Genomic DNA, 22,956 nt, shown 5'->3' on the forward strand with positions numbered 1-22,956 from the left:
AAAACCCCTTAGTAGGAAAGTATTTTTTATTGTCTCACTGTTGCATATAGGCACTGTGTATTTTTGTTTTTTAATTTGCTAGAGGGTACATGTGCTCATCAGCGATACAGAGAGATGGCCACAGCAGTCACCTCTCCATTTTCTTCATGGCATTTTTGGGCATGCTTGTACCTGTGCCTGTCATGTTTTTTAAGCTTCCAGGTCTAGGACTTGGATCTAGCGTTTGAAGGAACCAGCTGCAACACCTGGCCCTTAACTTTTTATTTTGACCTAATTTCAACTTTACAGAAATGTTGCAGGACTAGTACAAATAATTTTCAAATGTCTCTCATCCAGAATCTGCAAATGTTAACATTTTAACCCTACTTTATCCTCTTTTCTTTCTCACTAGTTTTCTTCTGTAATGTTTTGCCATGAAGTTACAGAAATGATACTTCTTAACCTAGCATACATATTTAAATATACTTCCTAAATGTAGGTCATTTTCTTATTTAACATCAGTATATTGAACATCAGGAAATTCATACTGATATAATATTATGTAATATGTAGATTTTTAAAAGTTAATTTATTTATAGAGAATTATTTTATTTAACTTTATTTATTTTTTAATTTGACCAGAGAGCAACAGTGAGAGAGAGAGAAAGTGAAAAAGCAAATCACCAGGTCTGGGACTCAAAACGTGGTTAGCCTTGTGGGAGTGCAGCATCCTTAACCACTACGCCACCTGCTGGCCTCTGATTTGATTTATTATTATACTTTTTTAATTTGACCAGAGAGAGAGAGAGAGAGAGAGAAAGTAAGAAAGCAAGCTACCAGGTCTTGGACTTGAACTGCAGTCAGCCACATGGAAGTCCAGCACCTTAACCACCATACCATCTGTCAGCTCCCATAATGTGTAGATCTTAATTGGAATTTGGAAGTTGTTTTAAGTTGGTATTGCATTTTTAATCTTTCTTTTAGGATTATTTATTTATTTATTTATTTTTAAGACTTGCTGTAGTCATCAGAGAGAGAAAGTGAGCCGTCAGATCTGGGACTTGAATCGCAGTTGGCCATGTGGGAGTCCAGCGCCTTAACCACCATGCCACCTGTGGCCCCGGTATTGCAATTTTTTTTTCCCCCAGAGAATTTTGCTATAGGGTGCGTGCACTTGCCAGAGAGAGGGAGACAGACAGACAGAAAGCGTGAAATACCATTTGTGGGGATGGTCATATTGCAATCTCTTCTCCATTCTGCTCTTGGAATTTTGAGCATGTACACGTACCCGGTTGAGTTTTAACATGTTGGGTAGTATTGCATTTTTAAATTTTTTTTAGAGAGTTTTGCTATAAGGGATGTGTGCTCAGCAGAGAGACAGAGAGGGACAGAAAGTAAGAAATCACCCCCCCCCCCCCCCAGGCGCGGGGGGGTCTGCAGTTCCTTTTCCATTTTCCACTCAATTTTGGGCATGCACACATGTGACTGGCGTGAATTTTAAGCCTCCAGGTCCAGGACTTGAACTGTGATTGACTGTGGGAGTCCAGCGATGTAACCATTATACAATCTGCTGGTTCCAGTATTGATTTAAAAAAAATTTTTTATAGAACTATTTCATTTCATTTCATTCTTATTTTTATTTGACAGTATTGCATTTTTACAAAAGAAACAGCTTTAGGGGCCAACAGGTGATGGTGTAATGGTTAGAGCACTGAATCCTACATGGCCATCCACAGTTCAGGTCTTCAACCATTGGCTTAGAAATCACACTGGGCATGTGTGTGTTCATGCCCAAAATCCTGAGAGGACTATGGAAGAGAAGGGATTGTGGACATGGCCATCCCTAGAGGGTGATTTCTCAGTTTCCCTCTCACTGACTCTTTCTCTGGTGAATGAATGTGCCTCAATACAAAAACCTAAAAATTGGGACCAGCAGTTAGCGTAATGGCTATGTTGCTAGACTCCCGTGTAGTTGACCACAGTTCACGTCCTGGACCCGGTGGCTTAAAACTCACGCTGGGCGCGTGTGCGTGTGTGCCCAAGATCTCGAGAGGAGAATGGAGGAGAGGGATTGCATCATGTCTATCCCCCCTGGGGGGTGATTTCCTGCTTTCTATCTCTTTGTCTCTGTCTGTCTGGCGAGAGCACGCGCCCTATGGCAACTTCTCCAAAAAACACCTAAAAATAAAAAAAGGCTGCTTTATACAAGTATAATTGATGTAAAATTAACTGTACAAGGGGCAGTAGGTTGTATGGTGGTTAAGATGGTTGGATCCTACATGACCCACTAAGTTTGAGTTTTGGACCCTGCAACTTGAAAAATACACCGGGTGCTCATGGCCAAAATTCTGAGAAGAATGAAATAGAAGGTATTGTGATGTTGCCTTTTCTCCTGGAGAGAGGTTTTCTCACTTTCACTCTCTGGCTCTGTCTCTATTGAGTGCACTGACCCTAATTCCTGAGAGGAGAGTGGAGGAGAGGAGGAGATGGGATTGATGCTTAGCTGTCCCCCCAGGAGGAATGATTTTTCACCCCCCCTCTACCCCATCACAAAAATCTAAAGAATAAATAAAGTTTAAAAAAATTCACTGTAGGGACCAGCAGTTAGCGTAATGGCTATGTCGCTGGACTCCCATGTAGTCAACCACGATTCGCGTCCCGGACTTGGTGGCTTAAACTCTCGCCGAGCGCGTGTGTGTGCGTACCCAAGATCCCGAGAGGAGAATGGAGGAGAAGGGATTGCGGCGTGGCCATCCCCCCTGGAGGGTGATTTCTCGCTTTCTGTCTCTCTATGTCTGTCTGGCGAGCGCATGTGCCCTATAGCAAAAACCTCTTAAAAAAATTTCTCTGTATAGTGACTATTAACCTCCCTCTAACCTTTTTGCAAGTCATCCATTGTACTGCCCAGTGTCCAGGCAAGCACTAATTTTTCTCTATAATGTTGATTTTTTGTTGTTTGTTACAGGGCACATATGCTTACTTGAGTGGCGAGAGTGGTGGTGATGGTGAGAAAGCACCCCTTCAGGAGAGGTTACTATACCACTATCTCTTCTCCATTTGGGGCACACATTCATATGACCCTGCATGTTTTTTAAGCCATGGGGTCTGGTACTCAAACCACTGAGTAGTCAAAGTGGGATACAGTAGCTTTAACATGGCTGGCCCAGATAGTCTTTTATTTTATTTATTTATTTTTTTTGGAGAGGTTTTTGCTATAGGGCACATGTGCTCTCCAGACAGAGAGAGACATAGAGACAGAAAGCGAGAAATCACCCCCCAGAGGGGATGGTCACGCCGCAATCCCTTCTCCATTCTCCTCTCGGGATCTCGGGCATGCGCGCACACGAGCCTGGCGTGAGTTTTAAGCCACCAGGTCCGGGACGCGAACCTCGGTTGACTACGTGGGAGTCCAGCGACATAGCCATTATGCTAACTGCTGGTTCCCAGTCTTTTATTTTTTTTAATCATTGAAAACGGTGAAATACAGTCAGCCTTTTGCCTGGTGGTTAGGGCGGCTAGATCCAAAACTGTGTGGTTCTAGTCCCAGACCTGGTGGCTTGCTTTCTCACTTTCTCTCTGTCTCTCTCTCTCTCTCTCATAAGTTCATGTGCCCTATAACAAATTAAGAATAATAATAAATAAAATTAAATCCATCTTAAAAAGAAAGGAAAAATATGCTGTGTGGAGGAGAAGGGATTGTGGTGTGGAAAGTGCTTACTTGTTTTCCCTTTCTGGGTAGCTAAGACACCTCTGGCAATTTTGTTGGCGGGGAGAGGTTTTTGCTATAGGATATGTGCACTCGCCAGAAAGACAGAAAGCAAGAAATCACTCCCCAGGGGGAATGTCCATGCCACAATCCTTCTCTATTCTCCTCTAGGTATCTTGGGCATACTCACACACGCACCCAGTGTGAGTTTAAGCCATCAGGCCCAGGTCAAATACATGAGAGTCCAGCGACATAGCCATTGTGCCAACTGCTGGTCCCTCTGGCAATTAAAAAAAAAAAATTGGGTGCACCGGTATAGGTGACATGGTGGTTAAGGGCTCTGGACTCCCATGTGACCGACCACATTTTTTTAAAAAACTATTTAATTTTATTTATTCATTCATTTATTTTAATTTGACACAGATATTTATATATATATACACACACACACACACTCACACACAGAGAGAGAGAGAGAGAGAAAGTGAGAAAGGAAGCCACTAGGTCTGATATTCGAACCGTGGTTGGCCATGTGGGAGTGTCCAGTGCCTTAACCACCATGCTGCCTGCTGGTCCCTGCCGACCACATTTTGAGTCCCAGACCTGGTGATTTGCTTTTCCACTTTGTCTCTCTCTCTCTCTCTCCCTCCCTCCCTCTCTGATCAGATGTAAAAATAAATAAATAAAGTTAAATAAAATAATTCTTTTTTAAAAATAAAAAAGGTCAGTTCTGTTTTTGGAGAGTCAAAACACTTAGGTATTTTCATGCCCTCTGAAAAGCTTAGCTGTAAGATAGGAAATTTTTTTCTTTACCAAGTATTTCCCATTCTCTAGGCCTAGACCACTTTTTCCTGGAATAATGTCTGCAGACTCTAGTTCTGTGGAAATTCAGTATGAGAAATTCTTATTATTTTTAAGGTTTTTGCCATGACCATGCAACAGTCCCTTCACCTCCATTCTTCCATGTTTTTGGGCATATGTGCACATATGCTCAAGGTGGTTTTCTTTTTCTATTTTCTTTTTTTGGGAGAGGTTTTTCCCATAGGGCGTGTGCACTCGCCAGAAAGAGAACGACAGACAGAAAGTGAGAAATCCACCCCCCGGGGGGATGGCCACACCGTAATCCCTTCTCTATTCTCTCAGGATCTTGGGCATGCGCGCACACGCGCCTGGCGTGAGTTTAAGTCACTGGGTCCAGGACTCGAACCATGGTCGACTACATGGGAGTCCAGTGACATAGTCTTTACACTAACTGCTGGTCCCAAGGTCGTTTTCAAGCCTCTGGGTCTAGGACTCAAATCCTTGGCCAAATGAGAGTTCAGCAAGGTAGCCACCATGCCACCTGCTGGCCTGAGAAAAGATATTTTTAAAGTTTATGAGAGATTAATTGAAAGAGCCTGCTTTATCTGGGCTGGGGCAGTTCCTGTCCTTACAGGCTATAATTAAGGCAGGAAACAGGGCATGTTGAACTAATAGTGATTTATATTTATTGTAGAACCACTAGTTTAACTGTATAACATCATATAACTTGAAATTGCCTTTAAGAACTAATGTAATACCTAGACAAGAACCTGCACATAGAACTAATTATACATTGAATAAATAAATGAACAATTGAGTTGTATATGAGTGTTGGCCGAGGGGAATCTCTTGGTTCATTATTATAATTTTAGAAATTAGGCACAGTGTTTTGAGGGGTAGTAGTCTATAAACCTAACCCTGGTTAAATATTTTGTTTCTTTCTCACCAAGTCTGCAATGGAAGAAGTCTTGTAAGTAGCATTTCACTGATTTTGTATAGTTTTGTAGGCCCAGGAATGCGAGAAAAGGAATTGTTCTAAAGAGTAAAGAAAAAAAAAGCAAAGCAGCATAGATGTATATGTTAAGTAGTGGGGTAAATGTTACTTAGATGTTGTTTCTTTTCAGATTAAACTTAGATAAAATTTATACATAGTAAAATGCATCCGTTTGAGCCAGCCATTGGTATGGTGGTTAAGGCAGCTATATCCCATATGACTGAATGCAGTTAGAGTCCTCAGCCTGGCAGCTTAAAAAACACACTGGCACGTGTGCATGCGTGCTCAAAATCACAGAAGGAGAAATGGAACAGGAATTGTACCCTCCCTGTGGGTACAATTTCGCTCTAGAAAAAAATGTTTTTGAAGTAACCATTTTAACTTCAGTGAGTTTTAATAAATGCATATATCTGGGTGACCACTACCACACTAGAGATAGGCAACATTTAGTTTTGTTTTTTTTGTGGGGGGGACCTTTGAAATTTCAGACTTACCAGGTAAAAATGCTTTGAACCTTTTAAAAGTGAAGTACTTATAGTGTTTTTTAAAATGATTGTTAGGGGGGCTGGCAAGTGGCATGGTGGTTGGGGGCGCTGGACTCCCACATGGCCAACCATGGTTCAAGTCTCGGACCTGGTGGCTTGCTTTCTCACTTCCTCTCTCTCTCTCTCTCTCTCTGATCAAACTGGAAAATAACAATGATAATAATATAAATAAAAAGTTAAATAAAATAATTCTTTAAAAAATGATTATTAGGTAATTTTAGTGTTAGTAAATAATTCTGCATCTCTTTTTAAAAATTATTTAATTTTACTTATTCATTCATTTATTTTAATTTGACCAGGGAGAGTCAGAGAGAGGGAGAGGGAGAGAGAGGGAAAGTGGGAAAGCAAGCCACTAGGTCCAGGACTCAAACTATAGTCAACCATATGGGATTGTCCAGCGCCTTAGCCACCACATTACCTGCTGGTCCCCGCATCTCTCTTTTTCTTAAACACCTTGTGGAATTCCTCAGCAAATCCTGTTGACTACTGGGACCAGCATTTGGCATAATGACTATGTCACTGCATTCCCATGTAGTTGACTGTGGTCCCAGGCCCAGTGGCTTAAACTCATGCCAGGCGCGTGTGCTTGCGTGCCCAAGATCCTGAGAGGAGAATGGAAGAGAAGGGATTGCAGCATGGTTATCCCCCCTGGGGGTGATATTTCGCTTTCTGTCTTTCAGGCGAGCGCATGTGCCCTACAACAAAAACATCTCAAAAAAAAAAAAATCCTATTGACTACATTAAAAATATATCCAGAGTCTAACAACTTGATACCACTTTCACCACTACTACCTGTTCCAGGGTACCATCTCTTGTCCTGATTATTGCAGTATTCTCTTCCTTCCATACTGTTCCTGTCCAGTCTTAACACTGGGCTAATGATATTAAAATGTAAGTCAAGTTGGGGCTGGCAGGTGCCATGGTGGTTAAGTGTGCTAGACTTGCACATGACTGACCATGGTTCAAGTCTTGGACCTGGCAGCCTGTTTTCTCCTCTCTCTGGTTAAATTAAAATAAATAAAGTTAAATAAAATAATTCTTTCTTTTTTTTTTTTCATTTTTTGGAGAGGTTTCTGCTATAGGGTACGTACGCTCACCAGAAAGACAGAGATAGAAAGCGAGAAATCACCCCCCCCCCAGGGGGGATGGCCACGCCACAATCCCTTCTCCTCCATTCTTCTCTCGGGATCTTGGGCACACATGCACACATGCCTAACGTGAGTTTAAGCCACCTGGTTCAGCACTCAAACCGTGGTTGACTACATGGGAGTCCCGGGACATAGCCATTACGCTAACTGCTGGTCCCAGTAAAAAAATATAGATATATTTTTTGAGAGGTTTTCGCTATAGGGCACGTGCGCTTGCCATACATACAGAGACAGAGAGACAGAAAGAGAGAAATCACCCCCCAGAGGGGATGGTTATACTACAGTCCCGGGGATGGTTATACTACATTCCCTTCTCCTCCATTCTCCTCTCGGGATCTTGGGCATGCACGCACACACGCCCGGCGTGAGTTCTAAGCCACCAGGTCCGGAACGCGAACTGTGGTCAACTACGTGGGAATCCAGCGACATAGCCATCACTCTAACTGCTGGTTCCCACAATAAAATAATTCTTTAAAAAAAGTAAGTTGCGTCAACCTTTCAGGCCAGCTGGTGGCATTGCATGGTGATTAAGTCAGCTAGATCTCAGGGTCAAGTATGTGTATGTGCATACAGGCCCAAAATCTTTTTTTTTTTTCTTTTTTTTGGAGAGGTTTTTTTGCTATAGAGAACGTGCACTCACCAGAAAGACAAGAGAGAGACAGAGACAGTAAGTGAGAAATCAGCCCCAGGGGGTTGACCACGCTGCAGTCCCTTCTCCTCCACTCTCCTCTCGGGATCTTAGGCACGCACACACACGCGCCTGGCATGAGTTTAAGCCGCCGGGTCCGGGACTCGCCCAGCGACATAGCCATTACACTAACTGCTGGTCCCCAGGCCCAAAATCTTGAAAAGAGAAATGGAGAAGGGATCATAGAGTGATCATTTCTCATGGAGTGTGACTTCTCTTTGTCACTCACTCACTCACATTGTCTCTGGTGCACATACTTGCTCTCTAGCAAAAAGTAATAAATAAAAAAAAACTGAGATGTTCCATCTCTTTCATAGTAAAAGGCAAAAATTTTTAGTGTATAGTAGCCTTACACTACACTCTCTGAATCCCTCTTCCCAAGGTTTACTCTGTTCCTGCCACACTGTTGGTCTTGTTATTCCTTTCCACAAACATACTAAGCCACCATGCTGACCTCAGGCTCTTTGTATTAATCCTTTCCTTTAGCCTCTCTTCTCCCCCAGTAAGGACAGGACATTTCAGCCTCTTTTACATCTTCATTCAAATGTTCACCTCCTTGACCTATCCTAGTGGCCTAGCCTGTACCTAATGGAATCTCAGTACTGGAAGCCACAAGGCTATGTTTCGATTCCTAGGTTAGCTTGAAACACATGCACAGTCACAGAGCTGGAGGGTCAAAGAAACCTTGTTGAGGGTGATCCCGCCCTCCCTCTCTCTCATGTACTCTATCTTGAAGAAAATAAGAATTATTCACTGTCGGGGCTAACAGGTGGCATCATGGTTAAGATGCTGGACTCCAATGGCCAGTTGATGTGTAAGTCACAGACCTGGCAGCTTGCTTTTTCACTCCCCTCCTCTCTGCCTCTGTCTGGTAGGAATTAAAAAATCATCATAAATAAAATAAATCTTTTTAAATTTAAGATGATGACAGTATTTTTTAAAAAAAATTACTTTAACTTATTTGGGGGGGGCAGGGGTTTTTGCTAAAGGGCATGTGCATTTGCCAGAAAGACACAGACAGACAGACAGAAAGCGAGAAATTACTCTCCGGGGGGTATGGCCATGCCGCAGTCGCTTCTCCTCCATCCTCCTCTCCGGATCTTGGGCATGCACGCATACATGCATGCACACACGCCCAATGTGAATTTAAGCCGCTGATCTGGGACTCAAACTGCTGTCGACTACATGGGAGTCCAGCAACATAGCCATCACGCTATCTACTGTTCCCCTGTTTATTTATTTTAATTTGACCAGAGATGGACAGTGAGAGAGGCGAAGAGAGGGAAATTGAGAAAGCAAGCCGTCAGGTCTGGAACTCAAACTATGGTTGACCATGTGTGAGTTCAGTGCCCTTAAACACCATACCACCTGCCAGCCCCATTAAAGAAATCTTTTTTTTTTTTTTTTTTAAAGAATGTTTATTTAATTCCATTTGTTATTATTTTTTAATTTGACCAGACAGAAACAGAGTGAAGGGGAAAGCAAGAAAGCAAGCCAACAGGCCTGGGACTTGAACCATGGTCATCCATGAGGGAATCTAGCACCTTTATGCACCATACCACCTAGTGGCCCCTAAATAAATAATTCCTGGGAAAAAAAAAGTTATTCACTGTCTTAGTGAGGCCTGACCACCCCATTTAAAGTAAAGTACTCCCTAGCTTTATACTTTTTATTTTCCCGCGAAGTATTCACCAGTTTGAGTGTGTATATAAGCTTTACTCATGCTTAGAAAAGTTTATTCTTGCTGACAAGTAATTTATACTTTCATTTAGGATGTTTAAAGTGAATATTAGTATTTACTAAAGATTACCAGGAATGTCTCTTCTGATTTTTCATGGGAGGGGTCATTGTCTTAATGAAATGTTCATGAAAATTAGCCATCAACTTTGGTTTGTTACCTTAACTTAAAATTCAGTGAAACAATAACTATAAATAGGTCCAAATAAAAGCAAACTATATCAGAAAAATTAGAAGTGAGTATAACAGGCATATTGGCGTAAATAAAATGTATCTGATTAATTTTTAAAAATTATATTGATTTTAATATTATTATTATTTTTAAGTTACTATAGGGCACATGTGCTCACCAGAGCTAGACAGAGAGAAGGAATGTGAGAAAGCAAGCCACCTCGTCTGAGACTTGAACTGTGGTCTGCCATGTGGGAGTCCAGTACCTCAATCACCATGCCACCCACTGGCCCCTGGTTAACTTTTAAATAAGCAAATTACACACATAAAAACCAAGAAAATAGAGCTTAAACCCCAGGAGTATAGTTTTATTTATTTAATATTTATTTAAACTTTTTTTTAAGAATTGTTTTACTTTATATCTCTGTGTGTGTGTGTGTGTGTGTGTGTGTGTGTGTGTACGTATACGTATATAACACATAACTAAATAAGTAATTTGACCAGAGAGGGACAGAGAGAGACAGTAAGCCACCAGGTCAAGGATGGGAACTGCGGTCGGCCATGTGGGAGTCTGGCGCCCATAAACACCATGCCATCTGCCAGCCCCTAGTTTTATTTTTTAAGAATTATTTAACTTTATTATTATTATCATTATTTTTGAGAGGTTTTTGCTATAGGGTGCGTGCTCTTGCCATAAAGATGGAAAGAGACAGAAAGTGAGAAATCATCCCCCAGGGGGGATGGCCACGCCAGAATCCCTTCTCCTCCGTTCTCTCAGGATCTTGGGCACGCACACACACGTGCCTGGCATGAGTTTAAGCTACCAGGTCTGGGACTCAAACTGCGATCAACTACGTGGGAGTCTAGCAATATATAGTCATCACGCCAACAGCCGTTCCCCATTTTTATTATTATTTTTTTAAAGAATTGTTCTATTTAATGTTTTGTTTGTTTGTTTGTTTGTTTTAATTTGGCTACAGAGCTAGAGAGGGTCGGGGGATGGGGGTGGGAGTGGGAAAGCAAGCCTCCAATTCTGGGACTTGAACTGCGGTTGCCCACGTGAGTCCAGTGCCTTTAACCACCAAACCACCCCCTTTCAGCCCCTTAACTTTATTTTTTATTATTTTTGAGTTTTTACCAGAGAGAGACAGGAAAAGTGAAAAAGCATGTTGCTTGGTCCAGGATTCAAACCACAGTCAGCCATGTGGGAGTTCAGCTCCCCTAACCACCACAACACCTGCTGGCCCCTATTGCTTTATTTATTTATTTTTTTAAAAGATTTGTATCTAACACTGGTGGGGAGAAAGTGATTCTAAAGATGAGTTTATGGACCAATCTTATAGTCATTTAGAGGCTAGACACTAGGCCTTTGTTAGCATAGTACATACCATGCGGTAGATTCTTAAATTTATCTATTGAGGTCCTCAGTTTGTTTACTGGTTTTATTAATTAATCAATTTATTTATTCAACAGGTATTAAAACCAACTGCCCTCCTAAGAAAGTGCTGGTATACAATATTATATTGATAATACAAGAGCTTCTGTAAGTAGGATAGTAGCCCTCTTTAAAAAAATTCTTGCACTCTTCGAAATAAAATGTTTGGTTTTGTTTTTGGGCAAAAAGTATTAGAAAAACTTTAAAAACTCACCGTATTTGCAGTCTTACAGTCTTATATTTTTCCTTTGTAATATAAACTGATACCTACCTAAATTTTGGAGAGGTTTTTGCTATAGGGCGCATGCGCTCGCCATAGAGACAGAGACAGACAGAAAGCAAGAAATCACCCCGCAGGGAGAATGGCCATGCCTACAATCCCTTCTCCTCCATCCTCCTCTTGGGATCTTGGGCACACACGCCCAGTGTGAGTTTAAGCCAACAAGTCTGGGACTCAAACTGTGGCTGACTACATGGGAGTCCAGCAACATAGCCATTATGCCAACTGCTGGTCCCTCTACCTAATTTTTTAAAAGAATTATTTTATTTAACTATTTATTACTATTTTCTAGTTTGGTCAGAGAGAAACAGACAAAGAAAGAGAGGGAAAGTGAGAAAGCAAGCCATCAGGTCCAGTATTCGAACTGCGGTTGCCCATGTGGGAGTCCCTTAACCACCATGCCACCTGCCAGCCCCCTACCTAAATATATTTTAAAGAATTTTCAGTGCCTTTAATTATCTTAGGAATTCCTTTACCCTATAAAGCTTTATAAATATTTTAAGTAGACTGTGTTTTCTGAAATTGTATTAGTCTGTATTAAATCAAAGGAAGAGTCTCAGGAAGAATAGTTGAGCATGAGGGCATACTTTTTTAGTTTTGTATTTTAGATTTTTTGCCATAGAGCATGTACATTATGGAGAGAGAGGGAAAGTGAGAAAGTACCACCCAGGGGAGATGCCCACTCCCAATGCCTTCTGCATTCTCCTCTGGGTATTTTGGGCATGGACACACGCATGCCTGTTGTGCTTTTTAGGTTGTTGGGTCCAGTACTAGAACTGCTGTCAACCCTGTGGGATCTAGCACCTTAACCACAACACCATCTGCTGGACTTATACTTATTGTTTTAAAGAAACGTCTATGGCTAGTCCTGTACCACAGTGGTTGAGTGCTCTGCATGTAAAACCTGATCCATCTGGTTGACGTGGTCTAAATCCCAGCCCTGGCAGCTTGAAAAACATTTTAGGCACATGAATGGCATAAACGAATGCCCAAACTCCCAACAGAATGGAGAAAAGGATTGTGGTGTGATCATGACCCAGTAGGGGGGTGCTTCCTCTCATGCACATGCACTTTCTCTCTTTCTCTTTCTGGTACTTGCATGCACCATCTGACAATTAAAAAAAAAAAAAAAAAGGTCTAGTAAGCAGATAGGATACTCAACCTCATTTGTGCTCCTAGAAATTAAATTGAAATAGGATAGTTGTTTTTTTTTTTTTTTTAACCTATCAGGTTGTTAGAATTTAAACACAAATTTATTCCAGTGATGGTGAAGGTATGAGGAAAGGGAATACCTATATACTCGTTGTGGGAATATAAATTTGTACACTCGTTTCGGGGGGGAATATTTGGAAGTAAACTGTGATTACATACAGCACTAATCTGTTACAGAATTACCTGCATAAGTCCACAGAGTTACATGTCTGATATATCCAGTAACATTTGACATTATTTGTCAAGTGGAGGAGGACCCAGCCAGTGGTGTCATGGTTAGGGTGGATGGATCTCACTTAGCCAACCTTGACAGCTTGAAAAAATGTGGTGTACGAGAGCATTTGTGCCCAAAAAACTAAAAGGAGAGTGAAATGGAGGGCAGATTACAGCATGACCATTTCCCATCTGAGGTGCTTTCTCATTTTCTCATTTGCTCGCTCACTCCTCTTTTCTCTTGGGTCTCTTTTGTGAGTACACTTCCCTCTGACAAATTGAAAAACAAGTGGAACAGAATGTTATTGTTGGTTAGCTATATTATGATAATTTACTGCATTACACAAATTGGAATAGGACTTTGTGAACTGAGATGAAGAGAGATCAATGATGAGAGAAAAGCACATGACAGTATAGCATGATTACATCGTAGAACAAAATGATTATGTATTAGTTTGTATATAGAGAGATTTAGAAGGATTTAGTGATATATAGGAAACCTTTCGGATTAGGCAAGAAAGTGGAAGATTAGCACTTTTTATCTTCTGTCTTTTGAAGGGTGACTAAAACACAATAGGATAGTAGAGACAAACATTTGTAAACGCTCTTAACTTTAGACTAATTAAATTACAAAGTATTGGAAGTGCAGTTATAGTTGAGGGGTCTTAATTTTTACTAATGTCCAACAGAAATGTTTCCTGCTAAAAAAAACTGATTTCAGTGTTATTGGTTGACCATTTTGGTTGCCTTTTTTTTTCTTTTCAAGAATTATTTATTTTTATTCATTATTACTATTATTACTATTTTTCAATTTGACCAGAGAGAGACAGAGAGGGAAAGTAAGAAAGTAAGCAAGTAAGCCACCACGTCCAGGACTCAAACCCTGATTAGTCATTGAGAGTCCATTGCCTTAACTAACCACCGTGACATTTGCTGGCCTCTTGGCTGCTTATTTTGATTGATACATGGAACCCTTCTCTGATAGTATAACATTGTTTTTCTACTTTTTCAAATAGTTTGGACACATAAATATGTTGATGAAAATAAAAAATTTTTAGGAAGAAGTTTTTGCTTTTTAGTTTATACCATAGGTCATATGCATTCAATGGAGAGGGACAGAGAGAAGGAGAGTGAGAAATCACCTTCCTGGAGGATGGCCATACCAGATCACTTCTTCATTCTTGTCAAGATTTTGGGCATGTACACACACACACACACACACATACACCCCATGATTCTCAAGCTGTGGGTCTGGACTGAGAGTCCAGTGCCTTAACTATCAAACCACTAACTGGCCCTGAAGGAGAAGGTTTTTTGTTTTTGTTTTTAAAGATTTATTTATTTATTTATTATCATCATTTTTCAGTTTGACCAGAGAGAGAGAAAGTGAGAAAGCAAGCCGTCAAGTCTGGGACTCGAACTGTGGTCAACCCTGTGGGAGTTCAGCACCTTTAACCAGCATGACACCTGTCAGCCCTGAAGGAGAAGTTTTAAATGATTGTTTGTTTTACTTGAAGGACAAAGTTCTTTTAATAACAACACAGACTGGGACTAGCAGGTGGTGTGATGGTTAAGGCACATGGGGGATCATGTTTTGAGTTTCAGATCTGTGTGCGAGGCATGTGCGCATGAATACCCAGAATCCCAAGAGCAGAAGGATTGCGGTATGGCCATCCCCCCTGGGGAGTGATTTCTCACTTTCTTTTTCTCTGCCTCTCTGTTTCTAGAGAGTGCAGGTACCCTATAGTAAAAAATACTCTTAAAAAGACAGACCAGGGAAATAAGATTTTTTTTTTTTAAATGTACTTTATTTTTAAAAATTAAGTGCTAGTATCTGGTTCTTGAATTTGATTCAAGAATGGTTGAGGAGCTGGCAGGTGGCATACTGGTTGAGGTGCTGAACTCCCAAATGACCAACTATAGTTCAAGTCTCCGACCCAGCAATCCGCTAATCAAAACAAATAAATAGATAAGGAAAGACTGGTTAAGAGATTTTATTTTTAAGTTATGAACAACTAGACATTTTTTCCCCTTGGTCACAGGCTCTGTATTTGTGTGGTTACTGTATGACCTGATGTCAGGAATTTTTCCCCCTCAGGTTTGTAGTTCACTGGCATATTTGTCCTTGAAGAAATGAACAATACTGAATCAACAAATACTGTGTAACCTTGCACATTTAGTTTTTAGGGTACTGATGGGTTTTTTGTTGTTTTTTTTTTTTTTTAAGTAAATGTATTAGAACACTTAAAAACCGTAATATGACTCTCCTGGAATCTGAGTTTGGTGTAAAAAGATTCATTTATGCTTAGTATTTAAGTTTTGGATATTAACTGAACCTCAAAATTTTTTTCTTCCTTTATATGTATTCCCATATGATTGTAGGAATCTATCCTGAACTTAGATCGTGTACATTTTGGGAACTTACTTTAGAAAAGATCTAAGTTTTAAAAATTCTGAATGGACAGACAGAGAAAAGAGGGTCTTTGCCAACTCCTCTGGGTAAGAGAACTTTAGAATTTTGCAGATACTCTAAAAGTGAAGGCCAACAAACCAGGCATGTCAAATTGTGAAGTTGTCAAATAAAATGATTTGTCATAATTTCTTTCTTTAGACTGCTGCAGTAAGAATGTCTTTCCCCCCTCATTTGAATCGTCCTCCCATGGGAATCCCAGCACTTCCACCAGGGATCCCACCCCCACAGTTTCCTGGCTTTCCTCCACCTGTACCACCAGGTAAGTTTGATAATACTATTTTTTTTTTTAATAAACCTGAACTTTTGTCATTGTGATATTTATTACCTTTAGGAAAGTAATATATGTAAATAAGTTAGTGAAGATGCCTGTTACCGTCATTTTAAAAATACAGATTACTCATTTTCCTGCAGCAGTGTTTTTTTAAAGTTGTTATTTTTTAATTATATTCATTGTCATTATTTTATTTCTTTTATTGAGCTTGAGTAGAGAGAGACAGAGAGAAGAAAATTGAGAAAGTAAAGTTGCCAGGTCTGGGACCTGAATCACAGAAAGCCTTGTGGGAGTCCAGCTGCCCTAACCACCATGCCACCTGCCAGTCCCTGCAGCAGTGGTTTTTATTATTTGACTGAGAATCAAACTCTACTGGGACGTCTTAATAAGAAAATGCTGGGAGCAGCAGTTGATGTAATGGCTATGTTGCTGGACTCCCATATAGTTGACCATAGTTCGAGTCCTGGACCTGGTGGCTTAAACTCATACTGGGCACGTGTGTATGCGTGCCCAAGATCCCGAGAGAAGGGATTACGGCATGGCCATCCCCCAGAGGTTGATTTCTTGCTTTCTGTCTCTCTGTCTCTATCTTCTGGAAAGCACACACACCCTATAGCAAAAACCTCTCCAAAATAAATAAAATAACAAAAGAAAGAAAATGCTACATTAAGAATAAACAGTCCGTAGTGACAGTGGTTAAGGCGCTGGGCTCCCACATGCTGACCGTGGTTAGAGTCCTGGGCCCAGTAGCTTGAAGCTCAACACTGGGTATGTGTATGTACGTGCGTGCGTGCCTGCCCAAAATCTCAGGAGAATGGAGAAGAAGGGATTGCAGTATGGCCATCCTCAATGGGGTATGATTTCTCACTCCCTTTCTCTCTCTGTCTCTGGGTGAGTGCCCAAACCCTATAGCAAAAATTTTTCATAAAAATCTGGGGCCAGCAGATCATGTAATGGTTACATTGCTGAACTTCCACATGACCCATAGCGGTTTGTGTCCTGGACCCAGTATCCTTCAACTCAAGCCGGAAATGTGTGTGTATGTGTCCAAAATCCTGAGGGGAGAATCGAGAAAAGGGATTGTGGTGTGGCTATCATCCCTGGGGAGTGACTTCTCACTTTTTATCTGTCTTTCTCTGTCTCTCGGGGAGCACATGCACCCTGTACCAAAAATCTCCCTCTTTAAAAAAAGAAAATGCATTTACATGGCTCAAAAATTTAAAAATACAGGAGGGTTTACTATGAAAAAATTCCTTCCCTTTCCCACAAATTTTTGTTAGTACTACTGTTACTGAAAAAGGAAAATAAAACAGGATTATCAGTTTCTTTTAAATCTTTTTAGATTTTTTTTTTTTTAAAGAATTACTTTATTTAGGGGAGAAGCAGGTGACATGGTGGTTAAGGCACTGGACACTCCTACATAGCTGACCATGGTTCAAGTCCCAACCTGGTGACTTCGTTTCTCACTTTCCCTCTCTCTCTGTGGGTGTGTGTCTCTCTCTGATCAAATTAAAATAAAATGAATGAATAAATAAAATTCTTTTAAAAAGAATTATTTTATTCAACGTCATTTCTTTATTTTAATTTTACCAGAGAGGGACAGAATGAGTAAGAAAGCAAGCCGCCAGGTCTGGTCTGGAATGCGCACTGCCATTGGCCATATGGGAGTCCAGCGCCCATAACCATCACGCCACCTGCCAGCCCCTTTTCAGATATTTTGATGCATGTTATAAACCATTATAAATAACTCTTTTTTTTTTTTCTTGGAGAGGTTTTTCGCTATAGGGTGCGTGTGCTCGCCAGACAGAGAGAGACATAGAGACAGAAAGCGAGAAATCACCCCCCGGGGGGATGGTCACACCGCAATCCATTCTCCTCCATTCTCCTCTCGGGATCTTGGGCACGCACGCACATGTGCCCGGCGTGAGTTTTAAGCCACCGGGTCCGGGACGCGAACCGCGGTCGACTACGTGGGAGTCCAGCGACATAGCCATTACGCTACTGCTGGTTCCCTAAACCATTATACATTACTCTTCATCCCTTAGTTTTTTCTGTTTGCGTGTGTTTATCCAACACATATATTATCATCCTAAATACACTATTCTGCCTCATTTTTTCTCTCGACAGTATATCTTGGAGGACTTGCATTTGTAACAACATAAAGTATCATTTTGTTTAGCAAAACATTTTACCTCGGTGATAAATCAGACTTTAGTTGGAGGTCTGTCGCTAACTGCATACTGTGTACACCATAAATACTTTTTTTTACTGATAGGATTACTCAATTTTCTTTATTTTTTAAATTGACTGGAGAGAGACAGAAAATGGGAAAGTGTGAAAGCAGCCGCTAGGTCTGGGACTTGAATTGCAACTGGTCATGTGGGAGTCCAGCATCTCAACTATCACACCTCCTACCGGCCTGATCATCAATACTTTAGAAGGCAAATAATGAAATAGTGTGATAAAATAATTCAAAACCACCTTACTCAACTTCTTGTATAATTTTTACTTGCTCATGAATGCAGTTCATTAAACGTGTGAAATAATGTATGTGGTGATCACATAATACATTAAATTAGAAAATAAGATTTATTTTAAAGATGATTTTTTTGCATTAGGGCGCATGCCCTCACCAGAGATAGAAAAAGAGAGAGAGATAGAAAGAGAAGAGAAGACAAGAGAAGAGAAGAGAGACAGACAGCAAGAGGAAAAGTGAGAAATCATCCCCTGGGGTGATGGCCACACTGCAGTATTTCTCTTCTGTTTTCCTCCCAGGATCTTGGGCATGCACACACAAGCGACTGGCATGATTTTCAAGCCAGTGGTTCCGGGACTTAAACCACGGTCTGCCATGTGAGAGACCAGCGACGTAACCACTATACCATCTGCTGGCCCCAGAAATTACTAATTTTTTTTTTTTTTTTAAAGAGAGATTTTTTTTTTTTGGAGAGATCTTCACTGTAGGGCGCGTGCGCTCGCCAGACAGACAGAGAGAGACATAGAGACAGAAAGCGAGAAATCACCCCCCAGGGGGGATGGTCACGCCGCAATCCCTTCTCCTCCATTCTCCTCTCGGGATCTTGGGCACGCACGCACACGCGCCCGGTGTGAGTTTTAAGCCACCGGATCCGGGACATGAACCGCGGTCGACTACGTGGGAGTCCAGCGACATAGCCATTACGCTAACTGCTGGTTCCCTTTTAAGAGAGATTTTTGCTATAGGGTAGTGTGCTTGCCGGAGAGACAGAGAGAGAGAGAGAGACTGAAAGTGAGAAATCACTCACTGTGGGGGTTGGCTATGCCACTAGTCCTCCATTTTCCTCTTGGGATTTTGGGTACACACGCCCAGCATGATTTTTCAAAGCCATGGGGTTATAGACTCTAATCATGGTTTGACCATTTGGATCCAGGTGACTTAACCTCCACCTCACCTGCTAGCCAAAAAAATGAGTTTCTAGTGTTTATCTCTCCCCAGATTTGCTGTGCATATCATGGTATGTCTCCTTATGTCTTATTCTTTACCCACTTTAAAACAAACAAACAAAAAAAATAAAACTCAGGTAGTCACAAACTATCTTATGTTCTGCTTTTTTACTTGAGCCTGTTTAAATCTTTATGAGTTAGTATTATAGTTTTCAGTGTGGATTCTAAATTGCATGAACTTAGTAAGTTGGGATAGTAAACATGCTGTTAAATTTTGAGTAATTATTAAAAAAAAAACACCCCCTCCCCCCTTTTTAAAAGACAGACTTTTACTATACAGTGCATGCACTCACAGGAGTGAGAAATAACCCCAGATGGCCACATAACAATCCTTTCTCTTCCATCCTCCCCTTTGAATTTTAGGAACGCATGCACATGCACCCAAAAACGCACATGTGTAAATTTTAAGCCGCCTGGTCCTGGACTCTAAACTTAATCACTGTTTCAGCAACTTAACTGCTACTTCGTCTGCTGAGCCCACATTTATTTTCAAGATGTCTTGTTGACTGTTTTTTTAGAGTACCTATGAAAGAGATTCCGTGTAGATTATAGTTGGTAAATGGGAGCGTGTGTTTGTTTTGCAGCATTAAGGTGAAAAATATAGATAAAATGCAATTATAGCGTTTTTCTCCTTTTTTTAAAGAAGTTTTTTGGGGACCAGAAGGTGTTGTTGTTAAGGCACTGGACACTCACACATGCTGACCACTGTTCGAGTCCCAGACCTGGCTACTTGCTTTCTCACTTTGTATCTCATTCTCTCTGTGTGTCTGTCTGTGGTCAAATTAAAATAAAATGAATGAATAAGTAAAATTAAATAATTCTTTAAAAAACAAAGAGGTTTTTGTTACAGGGTAGGTGCGCTCACTGGAGACAGAGAGATTGAGGATAAGTGAAAAACCACCCCCTAGGGAGGATGGCAATGCCACAGCCCCATCTCCACTCTCCTCCCAGGATTTTGGGCATGGGTGTACTTGAGTTTCAAGCTTCTGGGTCTGGGACTTGAAACACGGTCAACCATGTGGGACTCCAGCACCTTAACCACCATGCTGGTCCCTTTTTTCTTTTTTTACAATAACTTTGGGACGAGCAAGTGGCATAATGATTACGTTTCTAGACTTCCACATACATGGCTGACCGCGGCTCAGGTATTGTACTCGGTGGCTTGAAACTCATGCTGGGCATGTGTTCATACATGCTCAAAATTCCAAGAGGAAAATGGAGGTGAAGGCATTGCAGTGAGACTATTCCCCCAGGGAGGTGATTTTTCATTTTCTGTCTCTGGCGAGTGCATATGCTCTATAGCAAAAATCTTTAGCTAAAACAAGAAAAACCTAGACCAGCAGATGGCAAAAAGGTTACATTGCTGAACTTCTGGACCCGGGGACCTGAAACTCATGCTGGGCACGCGTATATGCATGTGTGCCCAGGATCCTGAGAGGAGAATGTAGGAAAAGGGATTGTGATGTTCCCATCCCTCAAAGGGGTGATTTCTCACTTTCTGTCTCTCTTTCTCTGTCTCTCTAGCTAGCACAAGTGCCCTATAGCAAAAATCTCTCTGAAATTAAAAAATAAGGGCCGGTAGGTGGTGTGGTGATTAAGGGTGTTGGACTCCCACATGGAAGACTGCAGTTCGAGTACCGGACTTGGCAGCTTGCTTTCTTGCCCCCCCCCCGGTCAAATTAAGATAAATAAATAAATAAAGTTAAATAAAATAATTCTTAAAAAAAAGGAAAAAACTTTTTAAAAATTTCAGTGAATTAGAGCTCCCGAAAGTTGTCTTAGTTTACTCTTTGACAGCGGTCACAATTATTGATCTAATTTTTTTTCATGATTTTCATTTCCTATGAATGAAATAAGACTAGCAAGAATCTTAGGTTTCCAGATGAAGTTTACCATTTGACAACTTTTTTATAATTTTTTTTTTTTTTGAGAGGGTTTTGTAATAGGACACGCAAGCCCACCAGAAAGACAGAGACAGAGACACAAAGCGAGATACCACCCCCCATGGGGGATGACCACTCCTCAATACCCTCTCCTCCATTCTCCTCTTGGTATCTCGGGCACACACGCACACACACACATGCCCAGTGAGTTTAAACCACTGAGTCAGGGTCTCGAACCGTGGTCTATTACATGGGAGTCCAGGGACATAGCCATTACGCCATCTGCTGGTCCCATCCATTTGACAACTTTTTAAAAACTGTAAGCACAGGGGCTGATGGGTGGCATGATTGTTCAGGCGCTGGACTCCCACATGGTCGACTGGGGTTTGAGTCCCAGTCCTGGTGGCTCGCCCGCCCCCTTGTGTCTCTCTGGTCAAATTAAGATAAATGATTAAATAAATATAAAAAATGAATAATTTAAAAGACAACTATTAAGAGCATATTTTAGTTCTTTTTTTTAATTGACAAAGTGCTGTGTGTTTATCACATATCTATATTTGTGTGTATATATAATATGTATTATATATATTATATGCATGGTGGAATATAATGCATTAGTCTAATTAACATGCATTACTTTACATATTATTTTTTTAATGTGGAAATCTACTCAAGTTTTCAAGGATATAATAAATTGAGTTCATTCAACAATAACCAAATATTTGTGAAAATTGCTGGACTTGAGAATCACAACTAGATGAACATGACTTCAAAAAAATTATTTAATTTTTGCATGTATTTATTTATTTATTTGTTGTGATATTTGGGCTGCTAGGTCCGGGACTTGAACATTGTTCAGCCATGTGGAAGTCTAGTGACTCAACCACCATGCCACCCGCCAGCTCTGAACATGACATTTTATATTATGTATATGTTTGTGTGTGTATGGTTTTGTACCCCTTAAGGCAAAAGCATGTTTGCTTTTTCTTGTGAGTTTATACAGATCTATCTGATACTGCATCGTTTTTTTTTTTTTTTTTTTTTTTTCTTTAAAAAAAAAAAACAAGAAATTTATTTAAACAATAAGACACTTGACTTGAAGGGAAAACTAGGATTCGTTTTTTTTTTCTTTAAGAGTAATCTACCCCTGCTTAAAGACAGATTGCCCTACAGGTATCATAAACAAGGTATTCAAGGATTTTTATGTTGTTGGTTTTTTTTTTTTCTTTTTCTTTTTGTTAAAACAGTGATAGCAAAATAACTTACTGGAATATAAAGATAAGAGCTGAATGAGCATGCCACTAATGGAGAAAGGGGGTATTTTCACAGAACTGGTATTTTTCCCCATCCCATCTCCATTTGATGTCAATCAAAACATACCACTGGCCATTTAGTTAAAAAAAATGCAATATGCTTGTGCACATACACCAGTTACTTTATATACAATAAAGGAATGAGGAGGATGTGGTGAAACCAAATTGTGGTTTTCTAATTGAGAATGTATTCTAGGTCTGTAAGAACGGAGTTCTGGAGTAAAGTAGCAGGTTCCCTTTTTAGTAGACACCTCCTGTCTGCTGTTGGAACACATCAATTGTGTCTCCATCCTCTATTTCCAACTGTGCAGGTGTGTCTGTTCCGTTGAATGGCTGCCCATCAAATCGGAATCTGATCTGCCTCATTGACAAACCCTGTCGTTCACAATAGGCTTTCAGTAGTTTACTAAGTGGTGTATGCCTCTTCATCTTAAACTGCACCACAGAACCATCCTGCCCCGCCACTTTCAAATTAATATGATCGTTGTTCTCAGTCTTGACTCCTTCCTTGAGCTTTTCGTCGGCCATGGTGAGTGCCGGAGTCTCCTCAGCTGCTGTTTCACAAAAGAGGTACCAGGTCCTCACTGAGTAAGCACACAGGTAGCCCCAGGAGCAGCAGAAGAC

At 40.7% G+C, this 22,956-nt stretch overlaps 1 protein-coding gene and 1 pseudogene across 3 annotated transcripts in view; one reads left to right on the forward strand and one right to left on the reverse strand.

The window, feature by feature from the left end:
- The window catches only part of RBM25 (RNA binding motif protein 25), a 101,359-nt gene that overhangs the window by 26,871 nt on the left and 51,532 nt on the right, over nucleotides 1-22,956 (forward strand). The window contains exons 3-5 of one of the 3 annotated variants that reach the window (XM_006170507.3): nucleotides 11,243-11,312; nucleotides 15,292-15,408; nucleotides 15,521-15,641. In XM_006170507.3, coding sequence (XP_006170569.1) covers nucleotides 15,367-15,408; nucleotides 15,521-15,641 — 163 coding nt within the window. In that variant the 5' untranslated portion in view covers nucleotides 11,243-11,312; nucleotides 15,292-15,366. The remainder of the gene's footprint in view (nucleotides 1-11,242; nucleotides 11,313-15,291; nucleotides 15,409-15,520; nucleotides 15,642-22,956) is intronic. The other 2 variants (XM_027769111.1, XM_014585022.2) reach the window with 2 other exon arrangements.
- Nucleotides 22,235-22,868, reverse strand: LOC102495063 (small ubiquitin-related modifier 2 pseudogene; annotated as a pseudogene).

The sequence above is a fragment of the Tupaia chinensis genome, unplaced genomic scaffold (genome assembly GCF_000334495.1).
Source record: "Tupaia chinensis unplaced genomic scaffold, TupChi_1.0 Scaffold148607_1, whole genome shotgun sequence".
Taxonomy (NCBI): domain Eukaryota; kingdom Metazoa; phylum Chordata; class Mammalia; order Scandentia; family Tupaiidae; genus Tupaia; species Tupaia belangeri.